At 46.0% G+C, this 24522-nt stretch overlaps 1 protein-coding gene across 9 annotated transcripts in view; it reads left to right on the top strand.

Moving 5' to 3' along the window:
- The window catches only part of RRBP1 (ribosome binding protein 1), a 66688-nt gene that overhangs the window by 703 nt on the left and 41463 nt on the right, over positions 1-24522 (top strand). For 4 of the 9 annotated variants that reach the window (XM_040447764.1, XM_040447761.1, XM_040447760.1 and 1 more), the window contains exon 2: positions 23684-24457. In XM_040447764.1, the coding sequence (XP_040303698.1) occupies positions 23705-24457 (753 nt within the window). In that variant the 5' untranslated portion in view covers positions 23684-23704. Of the gene's footprint in view, positions 1-23683 lie in introns of all 9 variants that reach the window. The other 5 variants (XM_040447757.1, XM_040447756.1, XM_040447763.1 and 2 more) reach the window with 4 other exon arrangements.

Below are 24522 nucleotides of genomic sequence, written 5' to 3'. Positions count from 1 at the left end.
GGGAAGCGGCCGGATGACGTTGCCGGGCTGGAGTCCGGGCTGGAGGGGTGGGGGGGGAGCGGGCGGAAGGCGGCGGGGGCCGGTCGGGGGGAGGAGGGCGGGATTGAATGGGGGGCCCGCGGGCCCAGCACGCCCGCCTGCGGGCTGCGGCCTGAAGGCGCTTCCGGGGGGCGGGCGGCCCCCGACAGGGCGGGCCCGGGACGCGGGCTGCAGGGGACGCCGTGAGAGCACCGGGGCCGTCCGGGGTCCGGACTCCCGAGCGGCCGCGATGGCAACTTCCCGGAGTCGGGCGGCGGCTCCCTGCTCCCCCTGGCGGCGGGGCTAGGGGCACCGTTTTCCCGGCCGGGCCGCGCGGAGCCCGGCGCGAGGGCGCCCAGCGGGGTGACGGGGCCACCCGGGCCCTGCCCGGTCCGCCCCGCCCGCGCCACGATGAATGGCCCGGCGGTGCCATGCCCGGGCGGAAGCGGGCACCTCCGGCCCGGCGGGCCGGGGCGCGCTGGCACCTGGCCTGGCGCTCGCCCCAGCCCGCCGGGTTCCCCAGTCCGCGCCCTGGGGCAGGGAAGACGGGCTGGGGTCCGCGCTTCCAGTAGGGTGTCCGGGAAGCGTCAGGGACCCTTCCCCAGCGTACAGACCATAAATGGTAGCTCATTGTGGTATAACGATTAAGGGAGTGGGCTTTTGAAATCCCTGAAGCTCTGAGGGTGACCAGGGCCAAGCTGCCTCACTTCGGGTGTCCCGCTTTTCCCTCTGAAAAACGGGGTTGCTTATCATTTCTACTTAAGAGGAATGTGAAGACCCAGCACGCGTAAGGAATAGCCAACAAGTGTTGCCTGTTAATGCTCGGATGAGTTTTTAGGGGCTTGTGGGGCACCAGAGGGAGGTGGAGTCTGGGGCTGACTCCAGCCCGCCTGCCACAGACCGAAGGCTCGCAGAAGTCCCAGGGTCCACCCTGATGCCTCTCTTACAGACCCCCTGCGCAAGCCCCTTAACCTCTCCGAACCTGGGTTTCCTTATCTGTAGCCTGGAGAGATAACCACCTACTCTCTCACCGCATGGTTAGAGGAGCCTCCCCCACAAGTGCTGGGAAAAACTAGGACCTTGTGCAAACAAACGGCAGTTTGGCAATACTCCTGGAGGTCGGAGGTCAGCAGAGACTGGGAAGCACCAAGGAAATGAAACTTTAAAGGGTGCTTGGGAGCTTCCCACCACTGTTTGCTTATTGTGCTGGCTGGGGGCATCTGGATGATATATTTTGGAGGTTGAGGAAGTGGGCCCACTAGGACCTCACATCCTAGGCTAGATACCTCTTTAGAACTCTGGCTGCTGAGTGTTTCTAGAAACCTGGGTCTTCTTTCTTGTAGTCTTAGGAGGGACAGCTGCACATTTTATGCCAGCTCTGCACAGTTGGGAAGCCTTCTCCTACTGTCTCTGCCTGCCTCCTTACACTTTCCTTCTGTGTGTGCTCTTAACTTCCTCTTAATCTGACACCAGAGAGGTCCTGGTGATCCTGCAGCATGCTGCCTACGGTGGTGATGTCTCAATTACTTCATGAACTTTCTAAAGGTCAGCTCCACCAGGGGCTGCCAACCTGTTTCCCTTCCAGAAAAGAAGCTTCCGATTCTAAGGTCCTGGAGATACCACTTCCTTCTCTATTTAAGCAAAGGAGGAAAAGTGGGGGCATACCTCCTACTAGGCTAAGTTTTCCCTTAACCTGGAGCACTGCAGACGTGGCCTGCAGGGTGGCTGGGATGGGGACAAGTGAGGCGTCTTGGGGTTTGGAAGCAGAGGATGGCCAGTGGGGAGAGCCATAAGCACTCTGCTATAACAGGACTCCTTTCTTTTGTAGTTAGGAATCAGCCTCTCAACGTCTATAAAGAGTTTAGAAGTTAGAGTGGTACCTTGGTGTATGAATATTTTTTTTGGTGATGGGAGAGTTTTAGATAAATCCAAGTCATTGAGTCACATTTGAGCAACCAAGCTCTTTGCTGAAGAGTCAACAGGCTGCAATAATTATACAGTACCAAATTCTGTCTAAGTGGTTGAATGGGAATGATTTAACTGGAATATTGGCTTACTGTGTATGTAACAAGGACACCTTTTAAAAGTGTCAGGACCCCAGACTCATTGTTCTTTTATCTCTGGGAACTTTAGCTAATGAATGACACATAGGCAGGGACTCAAAAGTTCTTTCCAGATAGCAGAGTTTTCTGCCCTAAAATCTTGCTTCAGGAGGGAAAAAATAATGGTCAGTCTGAATTACAGAGGCAGAGTCTGTGCTATCCATCTGTACATCCTGGGTCTACTGTAGTTAAGGCCTGGCCTGTAACATGTTGAATGTTGACTGGTAGACGGCCATACCTGTCAATAGTCTCTCAGTTATCCAACTACTTTATTGGACACCTCAAGCTGAGCCCCGTTTTGTTTTTAAGGTTTACTGTTTAGAAATAGAGTCCACAACTTCAGTGTGTACCTAGGCCTTGCACAACCTCATTCTATAGGAAAGGTGTTGTTCCCATTCTACCGCTGGAAATGTGGAGGCCCAGCAGGCCAGGTGGCTGTCAGGCCAGTTCCTGTTGCCCAGTTCCTGGGCAGTGTGGGCATGGCCTTCTGAATGTTCACCCACAGGGTCCTGTAATTCCACATTTACTGGGATAGTAACTACTCAAGGGAAGACATGGATCTAGAAGATTGGAATTAAGAGCTTCAGAGGAAGAAAGGTAGACAGCCAGTTGAAAATGTGATCAGTGCAAAAAGGTATTTTTCATTTCTTTATGCAGTGTCTCCTGCATGCTGGGCCTTCAAACATTAAATATAAATGAGTGAGACCTGTTTCTCGTGCAAAGAAACTGTCATCTAGGGGCATCTGAGTGGCTCGGTCGGTAAAGCGTCCAACTTCAGCTCAGGTTATGATCTTACGGTTTGGGAGTTTGAGCCCCACACCGAGGTCTCTGCTGTCAGCACAGAGCCCTCATTGGATCCCCTGTCCCCCTCTCTCTGCCCCTCCTCTGGTGGTTCTTCTCTCTCTCTCTCTCTCTCTCTCTCTCCCCCTCTCCCTCCCTCCCTCCCTCTCTCTCTCTCTCAAAATAAATAAACTTAAAAAAAAAAAAACTGTCGTCTACAACTGTGTTGTCCAATACAGTAGCTGCATAGAGTTGTTTAAGCTGAAGACAGTTACAATGAGGCCAGTAAAATATGGCTTAGTCACACTAGCTGTATTTCAAATGCTTAGTAGCCCCATGTTTGCAGTGCAGATTTAGATCATTTCCATTATCATGGAGAGTTCTCCTGGGCAATGCTGGTCTGGAGATAGCTGGAATTCTTTTTTTTTTTTTTCTTTTTTCTTTTTTAAGAGTTCCAGGTAGCTGGAATTCTTTAAACATTCAAGTCTCTGTTCTTGATCATTTAGGAATATTATGTCGAACCACATAAAATGCCCCATTTTATACGTTAAAAGCGGTTGACTTAGTGGCAGTTCATGGGCTTCACCCTAATCGCCTTTAGAAAACGTTTATTCCTGCCTCCTTGTGTGCATTGTAAATTGCATACCAAGAAAAAAAAAGTGGGTGGGGGAGCAGAACAGATAGTGGCCCTGCCCTGGGGAAGTTCTTACCTATTATCAACAGCATCAAAATGGTCAAACCAAGCCAAATAGGTACTGGGCAGACAGCATATGGCTTGTAGGGAAAGTTAATATTTAATTCTAAGTGAGAGCGTGGGCAAGAGGGCCATCCAGCATTATAGAAAATTAACTCGGACTTCCTAGAAGGTTGTTTTCTTGGGCAGACAAATTCTTTTTTTTTTTTTTTTTAACGTTTATTTATTATTTTTGGGACAGAGAGAGACAGAGCATGAACGGGGGAGGGGCAGAGAGAGAGGGTGACACAGAATCGGAAACAGGCTCCAGGCTCTGAGCCATCAGCCCAGAGCCCGACGCGGGGCTTGATCTCACGGACCGCGAGATCGTGACCTGGCTGAAGTCGGACGCTTAACCGACTGTGCCACCCAGGCGCCCCTTGGGCAGACAAATTCTGATGAGCCTCCTGAAACTGGCAACCGGACTCCCACAGGTAAAAATCGGATGCATCTAATATGTTTACCTTAAGTGCCTTGAGTGGCGTATCTCCCACTGTCTAGCAATGGGAGCAACTTTGATTTGTGAGCAAAGTATTGCATCTGAGTTCGATTATTTTGGCAAGATTGGAACAGCTGCTGGTCCCTGAACCTTACACTAGTAGTGTATTGGTGTTTTCATAGTTGGCTGGCATAAATTGTTTCCTGGGTCATTTGCAGGACTCTGTTCTCTGTATAACTTCGAAAGAATCGTTGGACGGTATTTGGGAAGACTTTTTGAATTCTTGGCTGTTCTAAGGGGCTTATCTTAGTACTCCACAGAGAATAAGGTAAAGCCAAAGTTAACAAAGAACCCAGAATGATGGGCAGCTGCATATTCTCTTTTCAGTGGGAGAGGAGGTCCACTGAGGTTGGTTTAGAAGTTATCAGCTATTTATAGGAATAATGAATGTCATCTGCTGGCTGAAAAGTTGGACTAAAATTCCATCTTAAACTGAAACCTTTAATTCCATGCCCTAACCCTGGTCAAGGTGTGAGTGAATCAGGTCTGTTTTAGGCTGTCTTGGGACTGGTTCCAGGATGGTGCCCTGTGTGGACTGAACTTGGCCTGCACATGAGATTTGTTCGGCCAACCTCATGTTGTTAAACAGCTGAGCCGCCTTCTAAAGGAGAATTTCTTCATTAAAGTCTAGATTTGGGAGTTCTTTTGGGAGAATGGGAGTGTGTGAGCACAGCAGGTCTGTTCTCTTGCGTGGCAGGCAGGGGCTGTGGTCATCCTCTCTGGGCAGGGCCCATGGTTCATTCACCAGCATTCCTACCCTGGTTTACATTCCGTGCTTAGTATCGGTGGTCTCCCAGGGGGCACTGTCTGCTGCGGCGTCTGAGAGCATAGAGGAGTTGGAGGGCATCCGGGTGTGACCTGAGTGGTCACTACTGTCTCCCGCTGAGCTGCAGTTTGGGGCAGAGGGAGAAGGGCTAGTTGGGGTTCTGGTCCTAGAAACAAGCTATGTGAGCTTGGACATGACTTTGTCCTCCCTGGGCTTCCATTGCCTCTTCATGTAAAACGAAGCTAGGCCAGATGGCTCCGTCTTTCAGGCCACAAACTTCGGTTTATCCTCAATTATTTGCTTTCTGGTTCTTGTATCTTGTACAGCGGCAAACCTCCACGTTCAAAACAGAGCAGGAATGCAACCATTCTCCCCTCTTCCACTGGCACTACCCTGGTCCAGACCCCTCTCTTCCGTGGATTACTTCACTAGCTCTCACCCCCTGCCTTCTTAGCACTTCTCTGCTTGAGACCCTCCTTGGCCAGAGTCTTCACAGTGGCCTCCAAGGGCCCCGCTTTCACTGTGGCTTCACTCCTGCCATTGCCCGTGTCCTCTGCTCCAGTCACACCGGCCTGTTTATCCGTATGCTTTTGCCTCAGGGCCTTTGTACGTGCTGTTGCTGTCCACGCAGCTGGCCGCTGTTTCTTAGAAGGCCACAGGGCTTGCTCTCCCCCATCTTCTTCCCTACTTAAAGTGACAGCCCCTAGTGATCCCCACCCTCACCCCTGCTCCCTGGCCTGCTTCTCCGTATTTCTTTCCCTTCATTATCATCAGCCAGACATGCTGCACGTGGGACTGACTTTGTCTGCTCTGCCAATGCTGGGATCTGTCTGCTTTCTTTCCCCTTGGTATCCCTAATGCCTGGAACAGTGGCTGGCACACGGTGGATGCCCATCCTTGCCAAGCTAATGGGGAGAGGATTTTCTACTGCTTGTGTTCTAGGAATGTATTATTGTTTAGCCTGAAGTAGTCAGGATTCCTAGAGCATCAGATATAAAACACAAAAAACATATTATAGAGCCAAGTGATTTTTGGATTCCCTCCAGCCTGGCTGCAGTTGAGAGGTTGACAGTAACATTCATGGAGGAACACTTTGGAATGGGGATGATCCTGCTCTGCTCATAGAGTCCAGGGGTTTGAAGTGACCCTAAGTGGAAGGCCTGGGCATTGGCTTTCTCCCAGGTGTCATAAGCTTCCAGGCCAGTTATATGTATACATTATATATATTACATTATACATATATATATATTTTAATGTTTATATTTTGAGAGAGAGCAAGTAGGGGAGGGGCAGAGAGAAGGGAAAACACAGAATCTGCAGCAGCCTCCAGACTCTGAGCCATCAAGACAGAGCCCAACACAAGGCTCAAACCCACAAACTGTGAGATCAGGACCTGAGCTGAAGTTGGACGCCACCCAGGTGCCCCCAGGCCAGTTACATTAATCTCAGTCCTCCCTGTCCCTTCATAGCCCCCCATCCATGTCAGGGTGCCTCACCAGCACTGGGTCCTTCCCAGCTGCTCCGCAGTTCCCGGAGGAGAATCCGCAGCAAGCACCCTTGATTTCCTTCTGTGGCTGATGAGCATTGGTGGGGCTTCAGGGAGTAACTGAGTGTATCAACGACAACACGCTCACCAGGAAAGAAAATGTTATTTTTGCTTTGAACAATGTGCCGGTTCTGCTCTGAGAAGAGGTGGATTTTGTGTTTAGTGAGCAAGAGTGTTCCTTAGTGGTAGGAGGAAAATTCTTTTCTTGTAGTTGGCATTTTATTCTCTCTTTTAGTCAGACTTCGAGGAGTACAGGAACTGATGAGGTTAACCTGCTGCCTCCCGCATGGAGGTTACTCTCCTTGAGCACTTGCATGTGGAAACCAGGGGAGGTGGGAGAAGATGGTCCAGGCAGGTGGTCTGGTTGGTAAGAGTCCGTCCCAGGTTTCCCCCCATCCTTTTGTTTCTCCCCTGCTCTTCTGCTTTGCTTCTTGGCAGAGACATGAAAAGTGGATCCTGGATTCCTTGCCCTTCCTTCCTTCCTTCCTTCCTTCCTTCCTTCCTTCCTTCCTTCCTTCCTTCCTCTCTTCCTCTTTCTTTCTTTCTTTCTTTCTTTCTTTCTTTCTTTCTTTCTTTCTTTCTTTCTTTCTCTTTCTTTCATTTTTGTTTAGTTTTTGAAAGAGAGCATGTAAGTGAGGGAGGGGCAGAGAGGGAAGGGTAGAGGACCTGAGGTGGGCTCTGTGCCAACTGACATGGCGCTGGAGCTCACAAACGTGAGATCATGACCTGAGCCAAAGTCAGACGCTTAACCGACTGAGCCACCCAGGTGCCCCGATTCCTCTCTCTTTTTGATGGGCACATCTGGCCTATTTGTTTGACCTGGGACGGTGGAGATGCTTGTTCTGCCCTAAGCCCAGGTGGGATGTTTTTCTGGAACTTCTCATTCAGTGGTGAGAATGTACCACTCAACTCCATCAAAACTGTTTTCTTTTCGATTAAAGCTCATCCTGAATAGGAATTCGATGTAGTCTTGTTTCTGTGCAATACACTTTAATTTCTTTCTGAGTTCTAGATATTTGTAGTAAGGAAGGGGAAAAAAAAACCGAGTAATTTTTGGAATTTAGTAGCAATCACAGTGATTGAGGAAAAGAAGGGGTCAGTGCTGAAGAATAAATGAATTACTGACACCTTTAATGAAATCTTACAGTGATGTGTCAGCGGACATTGAAAAGGTCAACTTTAGCTACGGCTCCGAAGCCCAGGCACTGTTTTCTGTGTTAAGTTGCTTCCCTGTTAAGTTGGGAGCTTATTAAGTTGGAGCCTTATTCTGAACAGTTTTATTTTATGTATTTATGTATGTGTGTATTTATTTATCTTTGCATTTTTTTCAATGTTTATTTTTGAGAGAGAATGTGCGCATGAGCAGGGGAGAACAGAGAGAGAGGAGGACAGAGGATCTGAAGTGGGCTCTGCGCTGACAGCAGAGAGCCCGATGTGGGGTTCGAACTCACGAACCACGAGATCACAACCTGAGCCGAAACCAGGAGTCGGACACTTAACCGACTGAGCCACCCTGGCACCCTTGAACGGATTGATTTTTCACTCAGTGCTGTCTGGCGGCCAGCACAGTAGGCGTGGCCACAGACTGTGAGGTGACTGCCTTCCTGCTCCCCCCTCCCCCCACCCCAGCTACCCACCTCTTTGGTGGGAGCAACGCGGCCATGCCCATGAGAGGGCTGGGAGGTGGCAGCAGCGACAGTGTCACAGATACTCCAGGCACTGAGGATGCTCCTCCTTCAAGTTCCGGGTGATACAGGTTTTCCTACCAGAGTGGGCATATATATTTTTAACTCTTTAGTAATGCAAAGTACCTACACAGAAAAGTGCTCTGTTGTGAGTCCACTGCCCAGTTTTAAACTGCCACAAACTGATCACCCTGTTTAACCTGCAGATCAGGAAATATTATCCCCCCACACGTTCCTCTTCTGCCCTCTCCAGCTGCTGCCTGTCCCCAGGGATAGCTGCGCTGCTGGTTTCTGGCACACAGATTTGCTCCATCGAATTTGAACTCCAGGTAGATGGAATCACAAAGCCCGGCCCGTGCTCTCTTGGGTCTTTCATTTGATGTCGTGTGTGGGAGTCATCTGTGCTGTTGGCCTCGTAGCTCATTGTCGTTGTTGTGTAGTATTCCAGCTTGTGAGTCCATCGCCAGTGCCCATTTCATTCTGCATGGGTACTTGGACAGTTTCCGATTGGGGGCTTATAATATAAGAGATGTTATATTACGAAGTATAAAGTCCTGCCCCTCATTGTGGTGACCACTTATCTACATGGCCGTCAGGTCTGTACCTAGGAGTGGGATTATGAGCCGCAAGGAGGCATATCCTCACCTTTAGAGGAGAGGCCAGACTTCTCCCCAAGGTGCAGGTACTCATTTCTGCTCCCACCAGCAGTACAGGAGGGCTGGGGACATATGATACAATGGCTGATTTTAAAAAGGAACCAGAATGAAGTTTGCTATTCCTAAGAAATAACTCACTCATCCCATACTTCCCCTTGGTCACAGAGATGGGAGCGTCTGGCCAGGAAATTCGTTAATACACGGTGGGCCTTTGCAAAAGGCTTGTGGAAGATGGTCAGGTTGTGTTGCCCATGAGCAAGTGCTCTTAACCACAAATCTGAGTGGAAAGGCAGCTCCTCTTCTCAGCAGTTAAATGAAGGGGGAGCCCTGATCTGGGGATTGATTTCTTTATCAGATCCACGCCCCCAGGTAATGTAATGAGTGTTGGAGTATTGAGTGGATTTCTTAAAAACAAAGGAGCCAGCAGTCGAGTACCAGAAGTCATTTGAGCCCTGACCCACGCATTACTAACCTGAAAACCCTCCCACCTTAGAGAATCCTTGGCCAGGGCCCCGGTTGGTGGTGGAAGGACACCCTGCAGGCTCCCCTCTTCTGGGGTTTGGATGTCTGTCCAGAGCTGGATTTGTAAGTCTCCCTGGCACAACCAGCCCTCCTGTCCCGCAGCAGGGATGATCTCATTTTTCTTTTAAGAGCTTGATTGGCTGGGATTTCATTTGGCAAGGAGTGCCAAATGGCAATGTCTTTTGGTCCAACAGTGCCAAGAGTCAGTAGCCCAGAGAAGTGAGGGGCCACTGTGCTCTGGCGATGGGCTGGACTGGGTGGGATGGACCAGTCTAATGAACGGGGTGGGGCAGGGCAGGTGCTACATAGCCAACAATAAGCAGCTTCTGAAAAGCAGGGAATAGTTGAAAGATACTATCTTTTTTATTTAAGTATAATCTACAATATTCTGTTGTGTACAGTAGTGATTTGTATACGTTGGGAACTGATCGCCACGATAAGTTTAGTTACCATCTGTCACCATGCAAAGTTGATACCATATTATTGACTGTATTCCCCATGGTGTGTATTACATCCCCCTGATATTTATTTTATAACTGAAAGTTTGTACCTCTTGGTTCAAACTTCACCCATTTCACCTCCTCCCACTCCCAGCCTCCCTCCTCTCTGGTAACCACCACTCTGTTCTCCATAGCTGAAATCTGGGTTTAGTTCAGTTTGTTTCTGTTTTTTAGATTATGACTTACAAGTGAAATCATGTGGTATTTGGCTTTCTTTGTCTGACTTACTTCATTCAGCATAATATCCTCGAGGTGCATCCATGTGGTCACAAATGGCAAGATTTCATCCTTTTCTTTGCCTGAGGAATGTGTGTGTGTGTGTGTGTGTGTGTAAAATAGACCACATCTTTTTTTTATCCATTCACCTAACGATGGACACTTAGATTGTTTATTCTTAGAAGATAGGAGGCCAAAACCTCGGTGAAAGGAGTAGCCTTGGACAGCAAACACGGCCCCGAGGGCATTTGGCAAAGGGGGCAACCGTTGAATTTTGATGGCATCTCTGGGCACAGGAGGCAGTATGATGGAGGACCCTACCCCTCAGAACTGCAACCACAGAGGACTGCTACACCCTCAGGGTGAAGGGGAGGCAGAAATAAGCCCATTCCCCTCCTGAGGACTCGTTCTCACGAGTGGTTCCTCATGCAGATCCCGTGACCTAAGTGGGAGGAAATTCTCCAGCCAATTTTAAAGTTCTTTATTTCAGAGTCGACGAAGACTGTCCTTCTGGGCCATCCTGCAAGTGAACAGATGAGCAGATCTTTGAAGGACTGCCCCTTCATTCCGGGCTTAGTGAATCCCCATGTGTAATTTTCACAACGAAGTGAGCAGTTCCCAGTTAAGAATAAGTAAACGCACGAAGAATGCAGAGCGCTATGAAAGAGAACCAGCAGAAACAGATTTGTGAAAATATGAGACAGTAGAGGGGTTGACTCAGATTTTGAACAATGCCTCTCACTATACTTAAAGTAATAGACAAGATCAAAAATACCTACAGGGAAAGGAAACTATAAAACGACCTGGCAAATTTGAAAAAGGAATCAGGTTACCACTTCTAGATATGAGCAGCTCAATAATTGTAATTAAAAACCTAGGGGCGCCTGGTTGGCTCAGTCGGTTAAGGGTCCCACTTCAGCTCAAGTCATGATCTTGCGGTTCATGAGTTCAAACCCTGCATTGGGCTCTGTGCTGACAGCTCAGAGCCAGGAACCTTCTTTGGAGTCTGTGTGGCCCTCTCTCTCTCTGCCCCTCCCCCATTTGCACTCTCTCTCAAAAATAAATAAAACATTAAAAAAATAATCAAAAAAACCCAACAGACTGAAGAGAATAAGTGAACTGAAAGATAAAGCAGAAGAAAATATACAGATTTCATCTTAGAGGACCAAATGAATAATTTGTAAGACCAATTAAGAATTGGGGAGGGTAGAAGTGTGTTTAATTGGGGTTCCAGGAGAGGTGAGTGATCATGGGCCAGAGCCAGTATTGGACAAGATGATGTCTGAGGGTTTTAAAGAAGAGATGAGACACTCATCCAAAAAAGGAAAAAACACCCATATGTAGAGTGTAATGATACAGGAACCAAAGGAAAAACAAAAATCAAAAACTCAAGATAACTTTTAAGACAAAGAAAACTAAGACAGGTAATTACTGACAGGCCCTCACCGAAGGAAATTCTGGAGGATGTTCTTGGAAGGCAAGTCATGCCAAATGGAAAGAGTAAGCTGTACAAGCAAGGAAGGATAAAGAAGGTGGCAATATTTGGGCCACTCTAAACAAATGTGGAAGAATAATAGTAACATGTGGCGTGGGGTGGGGGTGACTGAGAAAAAGATAGGATTAAATACTGAAAACAGTAACACTGAAGACAAAAGGAGTAATAGAGCTAGTGGAAGGGGTAAGCTCGTTTAACTTTGAACTTGGCGAACCCTGCCGTGTTCTTTTTTAAAGGTAATTACTAAAGAATAGAAACAGTATATTCTAAAGTAGTAGAGGGGGGAAATGGGATGACTTAAAAAGAAGAGCGGACAGGTGGGAAAAAAAGCACAAAATAAGATTACGGAGTTAAACTCAAATATATCAGCATTCATATCTAATATACATTGATTAAATACTGCAGTTGAAACATAAAGATATACTGGATTTTTTAAAGTCCACTCTTGTGCTGTTTACAGGAGACAGGTTGAAAATAAAAAGATAGAAGAAGGTACATTATAGAAATTCTATTAAAAAACTGGTGTTGAGGCAGTCGGCGGGCTCAGTCCGTAGAGCAAGGGACTCTTGATCTCGGGGTCATGAGTTTGAGCACCATGTTTGGTGTAGAGATTACTTAATACAAAACAAAAAACAAGAAAACTGGTGTTGTATTACTGGCATATAAAAGAGACGTTAACACTCACTGAAAGTGTTGTACAGAGAAAGGGCACTTCATAACGATCAAAGTTTAATTCAGCTTAAAGATTCGGCAGTTTTGGGGCGCCTGGGTGGCGCAGTCGGTTAAGCGTCCGACTTCAGCCAGGTCACGGTCTCGCGGTCCGTGAGTTCGAGCCCCGCGTCGGGCTCTGGGCTGATGGCTCAGAGCCTGGAGCCTGTTTCCGATTCTGTGTCTCCCTCTCTCTCTGCCCCTCCCCCATTCATGCTCTGTCTCTCTCTGTCCCAAAAATAAATAAACGTTGAAAAAAAAAAAAATTAAAAAAAAAAAAAAAGATTCGGCAGTTTTCACTTTGGGTGCATCTTATTAACTTCGTCACAAAATACCTAAAACAAAATTGACAGAACTACAAGAAGTGTTCAAATCTATAATCCTGGTGAAGAACTTTAGTACATCCCATCAGTAATTGACATTGACAGTTAAGCAGACAAAAATCAGCAAGGATTGGAACTTTGAACAAAATTCTATGACTATATATATATAAATAAAACATTGCAGCCAGCTAGTACACATGTGACTTCAAAATTTTCAAAGATTGGTCATATCTGGGGCCTTAAAGTCTCAACAAATATCAAAGGATTGGGATTATACAGAGCAGGTAATCTGAGCACAGTTATACTAGAAATATGAATAAAAAGAAATAGGAACTCTTCATGCATTTGGAAATTTTGTAAACCTGTGCTTCTAGCACTTACTTGTAGGCCAAAAAAAAGGGAGGGGGATAGAAAATGTCTTGAAGTGAGTGATAATGAAAATGCTACACATCCAGCCTTGTAGGATGTAACTAAAGTATTGTTTACAGGGAAATGTGTACCTTTACATACATGCATCCGAAAAGAAAGGATGAAAATTAGTGAGTTATAAGTAAGCATCTTCCCCCAGAAGTAAAAAAAAGACATACTAAAACCAGTCAGAAGAAAATATGGATGAGAAGGAATAAATGAAACCAAAAACAGGTGACTACATAGCCGATGAATCCAACAAAGCCAAGATTTCATTCTCACAAAAGATAGGTAATGTTGACAAATATCAAGCAAAATGGATCAAGGAAAAGGCTCAAATCCTCTCAAGAACGTAAAGTGGGACTTTACTACAGATGTGGTTGACATTAAAAAGGTAAGTGGTTATAACGAGCGACATGTGCTAAGTAAAAATAAGTAAAACCCGTGTCGTAGATGCTCATTAAAAATATCTGAAGGATCCAGAGGAGGGATCATGCCACGCATTATACAGAGAAGACCTCTTTTTTTTCCACGTCAACATGGCAAGAGTTTTGCAAGTTCTGACAACATATATAAATTTCTAGGAAAATCTAACTTATCCACACTGACCCAAGAAGAGAACCGAGAACCTGATAAAAGGCTCTCTACAAAAAGCCTATAGCAAACACCGTACTAACCAGCAAGATACCTAAATCTTGCCTTTGGGATCAGGAAAAACTGGAATGCCTGGATCCTTCCTTCTCTTTAGCACAGTGTTGGGAGGGCCTACCCTGTGAAAAATTCAAGGAAAGTGAAGCCGAAGACAGGAAGACTGGGGAGAAAGGAACAAAACTGTGATTAATAGGCAGTATGCTTATATACCTAGGAAATGTTTTTAAAAATCTAAGGATGTGTCCCTAGAATTAGGCAAAAGTTGCTGGGGGGAGAAGTCACCCTACAGAAATCAACCAGCAGCAAACAAAATGAAACAGAGACCACGTTTGCGATAGTGGGAAAACTCTGAAGAACCAAGAACTAACTGTTTGCGAAGGTGTGCAAAACCACCAGCGCACATTCTTTTCCTTTACCGGGGGATACCGGGTCTTTTCTGGTTGGGTGTGATCTTTATAACCATACAAATGGCGACTCCTGTCCTGATGGCCTTTGTTCACGGAGCACTTGGGAGTGTTGATGAGCTGAGGTTTGCTTGGATACAGTGCGGAAGAGACCGGTCCCTGCTTTCTGGGAGCCTGATGTCAGTCACAGTACGAATTCAGTCATGGGCCAGCACATCTTAACTGCTGTCATTTTGAGAAGTCAGGATTCTGGATTCCTGCCTCATAGGCATGTTGTCTTCATTGATGAGGTGAGGCCTGTAGGCTTCTTGTGCGTTCTCAGAAGATTTAGGCCTTTTGAAGTTATTACTTTTCCAAAGACCATTATTTTGGAGAAACACAAAAACATGTCAATTCTTTATTTTTTTTCCTTAGGCGTAGAAACTGAATCTGAAATAGCCAATGAATAAGCAAAGGCTTATAATAGAATGCATTTCTATTTTTAGTGTTTCATCTTTCTTTAAAATGAGTAGCATTGTTTTTCTAAAGTGGGAATTAAGTCGTTTCCATTCCCTTAACTCATGAAGTAAATTATTTCAGAATATATTGTTTAGCAACCAAATTTTCTTTCTCTGGGTAAAAAAAAAAAATCAGAAATTACACTTAATATTTAGATGAGTTGATCTGAAAACCCTCTTCTCCAGACATTTAGAAATGTTAAAGTTCATAGGCATTCTCTAAAAGCTTAGCTGGGCTTGCAGGGTAATAAAAGAGGTTGCCAAAGCTGTAAACCAATGGTGAGGGAAATGACTGGGACCCAGAAGTAAACTGACCATGGGGTGTGGGTGGGGTCTTGTCAGCCAGAGTCACCTGGGTCTTTGGCTTTTGTGTCTAGATGGGAACAGGGGTTCGTCAGTGGGGAGTAGGACCCGAGGCCCCCTCACACCCTCGTGTGAAACGCGCACCCTCAATGAAAGGACGGACTAGCAGCCAGGGGAAATGACATAGAAACTTACCTGTTTTGTCCTGGGGCAGTGGGGGGGGGGGGGGGGGGGGGCAATCAGTCTCCTGAGAATCTATTATAGGAAGCCCAGGCCTTGTGTAAAAGTTAGTCCGAGGCTGCTGCTTTCTGAGGGCCCCGTTGTAACAAAGATTAAACAGCTCTGACACAAGCCCACTACTCACCCCAGATAGGATTGCCTCTGATAAAGTCCCACCAAAGACATGACACGAAATCGCTATTAAAGATATAAAAGTAGATAATTAAAAACATTAATGGAAAAAATAACACCAGAAAAAAAAAAAAAACCAGGCCAACTTGAAAAGAGATAAACTCAAAAGACTGGTTACAGAGCTGTTTAGATTCAGCTGAAGAGACTGTTGGTGAAATGGAACGTATGTCTGAGGAGTTTTCCCAGGTGGCGGCATGGAGAGCTTGAGGTCAGATTAGGAGTTCTGCCCCAGAGAAGGAGCAAAAAAATTTTCTAAGCACAAAGTGGCCCAGGATTTTCTGGAATTTTTGAAAAGCATGAGCCCTCAACCTCAGAATGCACAATGAGCCTGAATAAGATAAATAAAGATATACACCTAAAAATATTTTCTTGACAGGTGCCTGAGTGGCTCAGTCAGTTAAGTGTCCAACTCTTGATTTTGGCTCAGGTCATGATCTCATGGTTTGTGAGTTCGAGTCCTGCATCGGCTTATAGCACAGAGCCTACTTGGGCTTCTCTCTCTCTGCCTCTCTCTCTCTCTCTCAAAATAAATAATCTTAAAAAATATTTTGTTGAATCCTTAGAACTCCAAAGATGAATCTTAAAAGTTGTGAGAGATTTTTTTAAGATGTCATAAAGGAACAACAGATCAGTAGCATGTTTCTCAATAGTAACTCCTCCTCCCCCCAAAAGAGCCAGAAGACAGATAAAATATCTTCAAAGTGGTAAGAGACAAGGACAGTCAGCAGGGAATTTTGCACTCCGTTAATCCACTCACGAAGAGCATGAGTAGAATAACGATATTATTGCGGGTCTATGAGGACTTGAGAAAGTTGATCCAGAATGGATCGTTGTTGAAAGAGCTAGTCAAGGATGTACTTTGGAATGACCCAATAAGAAGGGAGTGAGGCGCAGGAAGCAGTGGTCAACAAAGAAATTGGTAAACATTTGGGGAATGCAAACATGAGCTTTCTGAGACAAAAGTCGCTTTGGGTCGTTTGAGTCATTCTGGGGTGTGTGTGATGGAGAAGTGGGGTGTGCCAAGTCGGAAAAGGGGCTCATGTCAGATGGATGGGCACCAGACTTCAGGCCTTCCACAGTTCTTTGGCTGTTGGGGAAGTGGCTGGAGGCATCGGGGAAATCAGGTCAAGTATATATGCTAGGAAAATGGAAGAGTAAAACACATTTTAATTATAATTTCAGTACTCATTAAAAAAAAAAAAAAGTAGCAGTAGCATGTATAAGTTCTAAACACCATAGAGGAAAAGGAGATAAAACCTAAATAGCCTGATAGGATGCAGAAATAAAGGGAGTGGGAGGAGAATAAGCAAGGAAGTACTATAAATAGGAATGACAAAATCAAGGTTTCAGTGAGTCCAATTATATAGGAAATCACAATAGGCGTTGATGAATTAAACCTACCAGTTAAAAAGACAAATTGCTACACTGGTCTTAAAATAAAATCCAGCTTTATGCTATTTTTAAGAGTTCTACTTAAAACATATGAACACAGAAAGGTTGGAAGTGAAGAATAGAAAATGATTCTAGGTCAGTATTAACCTCCCAAATGTTGGTATAACTTTTTAAATAATCAGACAATAGACTTTAATGTAAAAAAAAAAAAAAGTTCATTATTAGGGATAAAGAAGGTCACTATGTAATGGGGAGGGGGTGTGGGGAATAGCAGATACTTTATCAAGAAGATGTAACAATGCTGATCTGATGTTCACCTAATGAGATGGCCTTCAAATAAAGCCCAAATTGGCAGATTCCCAGGAGAAACTGATAAATACATGATACGTGGTGGGAAATGTTAAAAGCTCACAATAGTTATTAGATTGAATTAGCCAAAAATGGTCTATAGAAGGTATTAAGCTGAAGCTAAGGATACACATAGAACCCTTCACTCCATAGAGAACACGTGTATTTATAAAAGTTGACCACAGTCTAGCAAAACTCACCAAATATCATTATCTAAATTAGTATTTTTATTTTTTTTTTTAATGTTTATTTATTCTTTGAGAGAGAGCGCGTGCAAGCACATGAGCCAGGAAGGGGCAGAGAAAGGAAGACACAGAATCTGAAGTGGATTCCAGGTTCTGAGCTGCCAGCACAGAGCCTGACACGGGGCTCAAACTCACGAGATCATGATCTGAGCTGAAATCGGACACTTAACTGAGTCACCCAGGTGCCCCTCAATTAGTATTTTTTAGAGTATAGGCCCAACCTATTGTGAGACTCAAAATCAATTTAATTTATTGTGAAAAACCTTTTCAGATGTTTTAATGGTATAGAAAATACTGATGTATCACATGTACTAGTACTGAGTTATTTCATGAAAGTGTTGTGTATATATATATACACATATGTATGTATGTTTCTGTGTCCTAGGTCATGTAAAAAATTATTAGTGTCTCCAGATCCTGATTAGAGGTCTAAAAGCTTTATCCTATATCACCCAGAACAGATTCTCTGATGACAACACAGTTAAATAAGAACTATCAGTGATATTTTAAAGCCCCCATGTGTTAGGGAAGTTAAGGTCACTACCATCTCATGAGTCTAGGAGATCTTATGGGATTTAGAAAAGACAACTGAACAATCATGAAAAAAGTGAGTATGTGTGCTGCAGCTTGTAGTATGTAGCTACAACAGTACTTAGAGGGAAATTTGTTGCCTTAAATATTTGCTGTAAGAAAAAAGAAAGGCCTGAAAATTAATAAATGTCCATGTTGTAAAGTTAGAGCAGAATAAACCAATAGAGATTAGAGGAAGGAATAATGAAAATTATGTATGCTGGATCACAAACCCAAAAGCTGGTTTGGAATCATCCTTGATATTGAATCAGCAATTTATAACAGCCAAGACATGGAACAACCTGAGTGTCCATTGACAGATGAGTGGATAAGGAAGTTTGTGTTACGAACACACACGCACACACACAATAGATTATGATTCAGCCATAAAAGAGGAAACCTTGCCACTTATGGACCTTGAGGGCATTATGCTGAGTGAAACATAATGTGTTGTGTCAGAGGAACACAAATTCTGTGTGATCTCACTTATATGTGGAATCTAAAAAAACCCCCAAACCAGTCTCCTAGAAAAAGGGGTGACCAGCAGTCACCAAGGGCAGGAGTAGGAGGAATCACAGGAAGGTGGTCAGAAGGTGCACACTCCCAGTTAACAACATAAGCCAGTGCTAGGGAGGTCCCAGATGGCTTGGCTGGCGACTACAGCTAACATTGGTGTGTGGGGCGTCTGAAAGTTGTTAAGAGAGTAACAGTTCTCCCGAGGGATAAAATTGCTTTCCCCCTTTTTTTTTTTCTGCCTTGTTTTGGTCTCTGTATGAGATGATGGAGGTTCACTGAACTTAGTGTGGTAGTCATTTCACAATATATGCATAAGTCATTATGCTGTACACCTTCCACTTACACAGTTCTTTTAATTTTTTTTAATATTTATTTTGAGACACAGATAGAGTGTGAGCAGGGGAGGGGCAGAAAGAGAGGGAGACACAGGCTCCAGGCTCTGAGCTGTCAGCACAGAGCCCAACGTGGGGCTCGAACTCTTGAGCTGCGAGATCACGATCCGAGCCGAAGTCGGACGCTTAACCGACTGAGCCACCCAGGTGCCCCAAACTTACACAGTTCTGTGTGACAGTTATATCTCCATAAAACTGAGTGGAAAAATAAAATAAAATTAGCAGTTAAAATAAAATAAAATTAGCAGTTAAGTAAAATTAGCAGAAAGAGTTAACTCTTTACCCCCTCCCGCCACCGCCAAGAACAGATCTGGAAACACCAGATCTTGACAGTTTTGCAGGCAAGTTCTTCTAAACCCACAGAGAAGAGAGGGGAAAGGGACCATCCTTAGCTCATTTTGTAAGACTCGAGTGACCTTGCTACCAAGATCACAGAAAGACGGGGTCATGAGAATGATCCCTAGGTTTTCTCACTCCGCAGCACACATGCAAATCTCACATGAAAAAATTGAACAAACCAAACTAGTGATACATTAAAAAAGAAAGGGCCCAACATCAAGAAGCGTTTATACCATACGAACCATCTGTGAGTTAACATTAGAATATATATTATTGTGATTCAACCCATTTCAGATTAGAGAAAATGTCAAGGGATAAAGAAAAAGCATTTGCTAAAATTCAGTACCCAATTGTTAAAAAAAGAAGAAAAGAAGAGGTGACTAGGAATACAAGATAGCTTAACCTCATAAAATGCTTCTGCTACAAACCTACAGTCAACACAGCATCTAACAGAGGTGGTTACGGCTAGCACCGTTATATAGACTCTTTCCCCCCCCGCCGGCTCAACACTGCTTCAGAGTCCCTGTGAGACAAGAGCTTGAGTGGTAGGACATGAGTGGTCACAATATTTTTTACGATATTTAAACAAATTAGGTGATGGTGGTCCTGATGCAGACATATCTGCTAGGGTCTCTGATTTATTGTCGCTCTGTTTTAGTTTTGTACCTGCCTGGCTGGTCACCTTGTGCCCAGGAAGGGTGTCTAGAAGCTAGATCTCTTTGACATCCACTGGGCACATCCCTGCCCCATGCTTCTCTGTGCACCTGCATATGACAGAGCAGATGGTTAGTGATGAGATCCAGCCCCAGAGGTGCTGTTGAGGGTATCTTCACAAAACCTACCCAAGTCTCAATTGCCAAATTGGCTTGAACTGGCCAAATTGGACTGCGTTGGTTGGGCCACACGAGCTGGTAAATGTATTCCATGTCTAAAGAATTCAGGTCCTCCACAGACTTTTGTTCCCTGAATCCTTACCCCCTAGGAACAGAAGAAAAGCCATTCTTTCCAGACCCTTACTGATTTTAGAGAGACAGCAGGGGAGGAGCAGAGAGAGAGAGAGGGATGAAGGATCCAAAGTGGGCTCTTAGCTGATGGCGGAGAGCCCGATACAGGGCTTGAATTCACGAACCGTGAGATCATGACCTGAGCCAAAGTTGAGTCAGACGCTCAACCAGCTAAGTCACTCAGACACCCCTCTGCTCTACGCTTTCAAGTGTACTAGCAATAGTAAGTGAAAGCACATATTTCACAGAAGTTTCTGGAATTGACAGAACACAGGTCCTTTGTGGTCAGTCCATACAAGATGTGGGTGGTCACACATCTGGCCTCATTCTTTGACCTCCTGGGCATGGCCCAGTGGGAAAACCCGGGGGACATTACTACTGGGAGTCCATTTAGGACAGTGGGGATTTCAGAAGCGAAGCACCCAGAATGCTGGTCCCGAGAGCACAGTTGGAAGGCATCGCTGGCGTTATCACCCCGGTGAGTGTGGGATCTCCCCACGACGTTTCTGCTGAGCAGCGGGCTGGCTTGGCTTTCGCTGAGATTTCTTTGCCATTTGTGGCAATACGGCCTGAGCCGTAAATGTTTCAGTGTATTACTTCTCGAGACTAGGGCTTTTCATTTTCCTGTGAAAGATTTCTTTTAAAGAAATTCTAACTCAGGAATTAGCGGTGGGGATGTAATTCCTTTTTAGAGCAACCCGTTCTGCACAACTTGGAAGACACACTTGTGCTCCTCTCAAACATGCGTTTGTGTGTGCTGTGGAGGAAAAATATTCTCCCGAGCTAGCTTTTTCTCAAGTCTGCGCTCCTAACAGAGGGTATATTTTTGTATCCTGTATTTGCCTAGCTTGAGTAAGATTCAAGGCACATTTTTCAACCTTGGCTTTTCTGCCTACACCGCAAGGCCGCACCGATCCCACAGTGCTCAGCGGGGAACAGACCCGGCTTTGTGGGAGCCTGATGACTGTGTCGGCGTGGTGACCCTGCAGCAGCTCCACGGAAGACCGCCCTTTGAGTGCACAGTTGTTGAGAAGCCACTGGGACTTATGGAGTGACCCAGACCAGGGTGACCCAGGCCCCTGGTCTCACACTGCCTCTGAAGAAGCAGGGTACGGGGGAGGGAAGGGAGTGTTTCAGAGGATTTTTGTCATCTGAATAGATTAAATACATTTGATTACAATGTGATCTTTGTACCTGAATGTGTCCATGTCGGCGAAGTTTTGAGAGCTCCTCGTGAGGACCTAGAGTTTTGGTTGGTCGATGCCCACCAAGAAATGGAAGTTGATGGTAGAACGTTCCAGGCCTTCGTGTCCCTGCCCTCCCACCCACTGGATTCCTTCCGGGACTGAACAGGGTGCAGTGTCACACCTCGCTTGTGAGTGTGTTCCTGGAAAGGCTAATTTGGGACAGCCTCTCTTGAGGGTGCCTGGCTGTGGCTCACGCCGTCAGAACCCACGGCCAGAGGTCAGAATCCACTTGCCCAGGATTTGAAAGCTCCATGAGCCCACCTCAGAGTTGGCTTGCGGCGGTCACAGCTGCCATAAAGGTGACAGTCTGGGAGAAGTAAATGTCATAGCCTGCAGCTGGTGTAGTCACCGCGGGGGGAGCACATGCTGTGGAGTTTTTGTCATGAGTACATTAAATCCTGTTCCTGCAGAGAGCTTATTTAGAAAGCCACAGTGAAATTGTGTGTTCCGTGATGAGTGATTTTTTTTTTCCTCAAACCTAATGCTGAGGCATTTAGAACAATCTCTTCTTAGTCCCTTCTTTAAAATGCCCTAATGTTAGAGTACTTGGGTGGCTCAGTCGGTTAAGCGTCCAACTTTGGCTCAGGTCATGATCTCATGGTTCGTGGGTTTGAGCCCTGCGTCGGACTCTATGCTGACAGCTCAGAGCCTGGAGTCTGCTTCAGATTCTGTGTCTCCCTCTCTCTCTCTCTGCCCTTACACAATTCTCACGCTCTCTTTCTTTTTCTCTCTCAAAAATAAACATTAAAAAATAAAATGCCCTAATGTCAAAATTTGGATTTCATGATTGTTAAGAAATCCCCACCCTCTTGCCCTCCCCTGCTCCCAGTGGAGGACAAATCTCTACTTCTGAGCCCTTGGCAAGCCTGGACCCAGCCTACCCCAGGGTCTAGAGATTTGGGAGGCAGTGGTCATGCCAGGGAGGGGGGCTTGTTGACCTCTCCCTTTCTGTTCCCTCCTTCCTCTTGTCCCATCTTCCCTGACTCACCTTTTTTTTGTCAAGTTTATTTATTTTTGAGAGGTGGGGGAGGGGGGGAGAGAGAGAGAGAGAGAGAGAGAGAGAGAGAATGAGAGAGAGAGAATCCCAAGCAGGCTCCATGCTGTCAGCTCAGAGCCTGACATGGGGCTCGATCTCACGAAGCATGAGATCATGACCTGAGCCGAGATCAAGAGGAGGACACCTAACTGACTGAGCCACCCAGGGTCCCTTACCTGCCTTCTTATACTTGTGTTCTGTTCACTAATTCCATCGCTGCTCCTCTTAAGGGGGGCTAGGATCTGTGCAGGGGACTGGGAATGTGATAGTCACATCAAAATTAGCTGATAAAAGTTGACCACACCCAAATAAGTAACTCTCTTGGGGTTCCTCACTGAAGTCAGACCCAGCCTGGGCCGGCAGCCCGGAAGTCGTGGACTCTGGTCCAGGGGCAGCGAAAAGAAGTGGCTCATCCTCTTGGTTTGTTTGGAGTGTCATCAGGCAAAAGGCTCCCTCCCTGGGGTGAGGATTGGGTCTGGTGACACCATTTACCCCCACTGTTTGCAGCCTGTGGCTGTGAAATTCCAAACATGAGGTCTCTTCTTTGGTGGGCTTTCCAGGACTTCCTGTTTCCTGTTGTGCACATTGCAGCTTCAGCAACTCTTTAGGAGCTTCTCCTGAAGGCCATTTTTTCCTCAACAATTTCTTGATCACTTGTCAGGAGTGTGAAGGTTTTTTGTCTCTGACGCTCGGTCGTTGTGTCTGTCAGCACTGGGGAAGAGAGAAAGGAAGGCAGCAAAGTAGAGCTAGAGGGCCAGGGGCTGCTGGCCAGAACGCATGCGGCTGAAAGCCTGCAGAAGTACTTGATTTGGTTCACATGGTATTTTTTTAAATCAGTCGATTTCATTTTGAGGAGAAAAAAAAAAAAAAAAGATTTCTGGTCTCGTGTGAAAAAGCAGATCTCTCAACACAGCACTCAACATTTCTACAATAATTAGCAATGGCTGGGTGACACTGTCCCCCTAGTTTCCTGGGGCATTCATGCCCCAGTCCTCACCACTCCCCATTGTCTCACACCTCGCCCGTGCTCATGCTGATGTGCTTCTTTGACCCCCACGGTGGAGAATCTCTTGAGTTGTGATTGTGGCTTCTGAGTCTCCAGGGTATTATGTGTCCACACCTGTACTCTGCCATTTCTCTGCCACTTCCTATCCTAGCACTAGTAGGGGCTGCTCATATTTTGCATAAAAACTCACTCCTGAAGAGGGGCAGGAAGGAATGGATGGCATCAGAGATTGTCTGGATTTGTTTCTTTGACTTTATCAGTCTGAAGGATTAGCAAAACCTTAAGTTTGGGGGCGGGGGTGAGGATGGAAACTGTCAAATGCCTCTGTTTCTACAAAAAGTAACCTACATGTATGTATTTGGCAGGTGAAAGGAAAGCAAGCCAGGATGGATATTTACGACACTCAGACCTTGGGGGTTGTGGTCTTTGGTGGATTCATGGTCGTTTCTGCCATCGGCATCTTCCTGGTGTCCACCTTCTCCATGAAGGAAACGTCATATGAAGAAGCCCTAGCCAACCAGCGCAAGGAGATGGCAAAAACGCACCACCAGAAAGTGGAGAAGAAAAAGAAGGAGAAAACAGTGGAGAAGAAAGGAAAGACCAAGAAAAAGGAAGAGAAACCCAATGGGAAGATACCTGACCATGAGCCAGCCCCCAATGTGACCATCCTTCTCAAAGATCCTGTGCGGGCACCTGCAGTGGCCGTGGCTCCAACCCCAGTGCAGCCCCCCGTGGTCATTGCCCCTGTAGCCCCAGTACCAGCTGTGCCCCAAGAGAAGCTGGCCTCCTCCCCTAAGGACAAAAAGAAAAAGGAGAAAAAAGTCGCAAAGGTGGAACCAGCAGTTAGTTCTGTAGTGAATTCTATCCAAGTTCTTACCTCCAAGGCTGCCATCTTGGAAACTGCTCCCAAAGAGGTGCCTATGGTGGTTGTGCCCCCAGTGGGTGCCAAGGCCAGTACCCCAGCCACTGGCACTGCACAAGGCAAAAAGGCAGAGGGAGCCCAGAACCAGAACAAAAAGGCAGAGGGAGTCCAGAACCAAAACAAAAAGGCAGAGGGAACCCCCAACCAGGGCAAAAAAGCAGAGGGGGCTCCCAACCAGGGCAAAAAGGCAGAGGGAGCCCAGAATCAGGGCAAAAAGGTAGAAGTGGTCCCGAACCAGGGCAAAAAGGCAGAAGGGGCCCAGAATCAGGGCAAAAAGGCAGA

The sequence above is a fragment of the Herpailurus yagouaroundi genome, unplaced genomic scaffold, assembly GCF_014898765.1.
Source record: "Herpailurus yagouaroundi ecotype Mexico unplaced genomic scaffold, PumYag 196, whole genome shotgun sequence".
In the NCBI taxonomy this organism is placed as follows: Eukaryota; Metazoa; Chordata; class Mammalia; order Carnivora; family Felidae; genus Herpailurus; species Herpailurus yagouaroundi.
The sequence above is the reverse complement of the archived record's forward strand: the minus strand, read 5'-3'. Positions and strand labels throughout refer to the sequence as shown.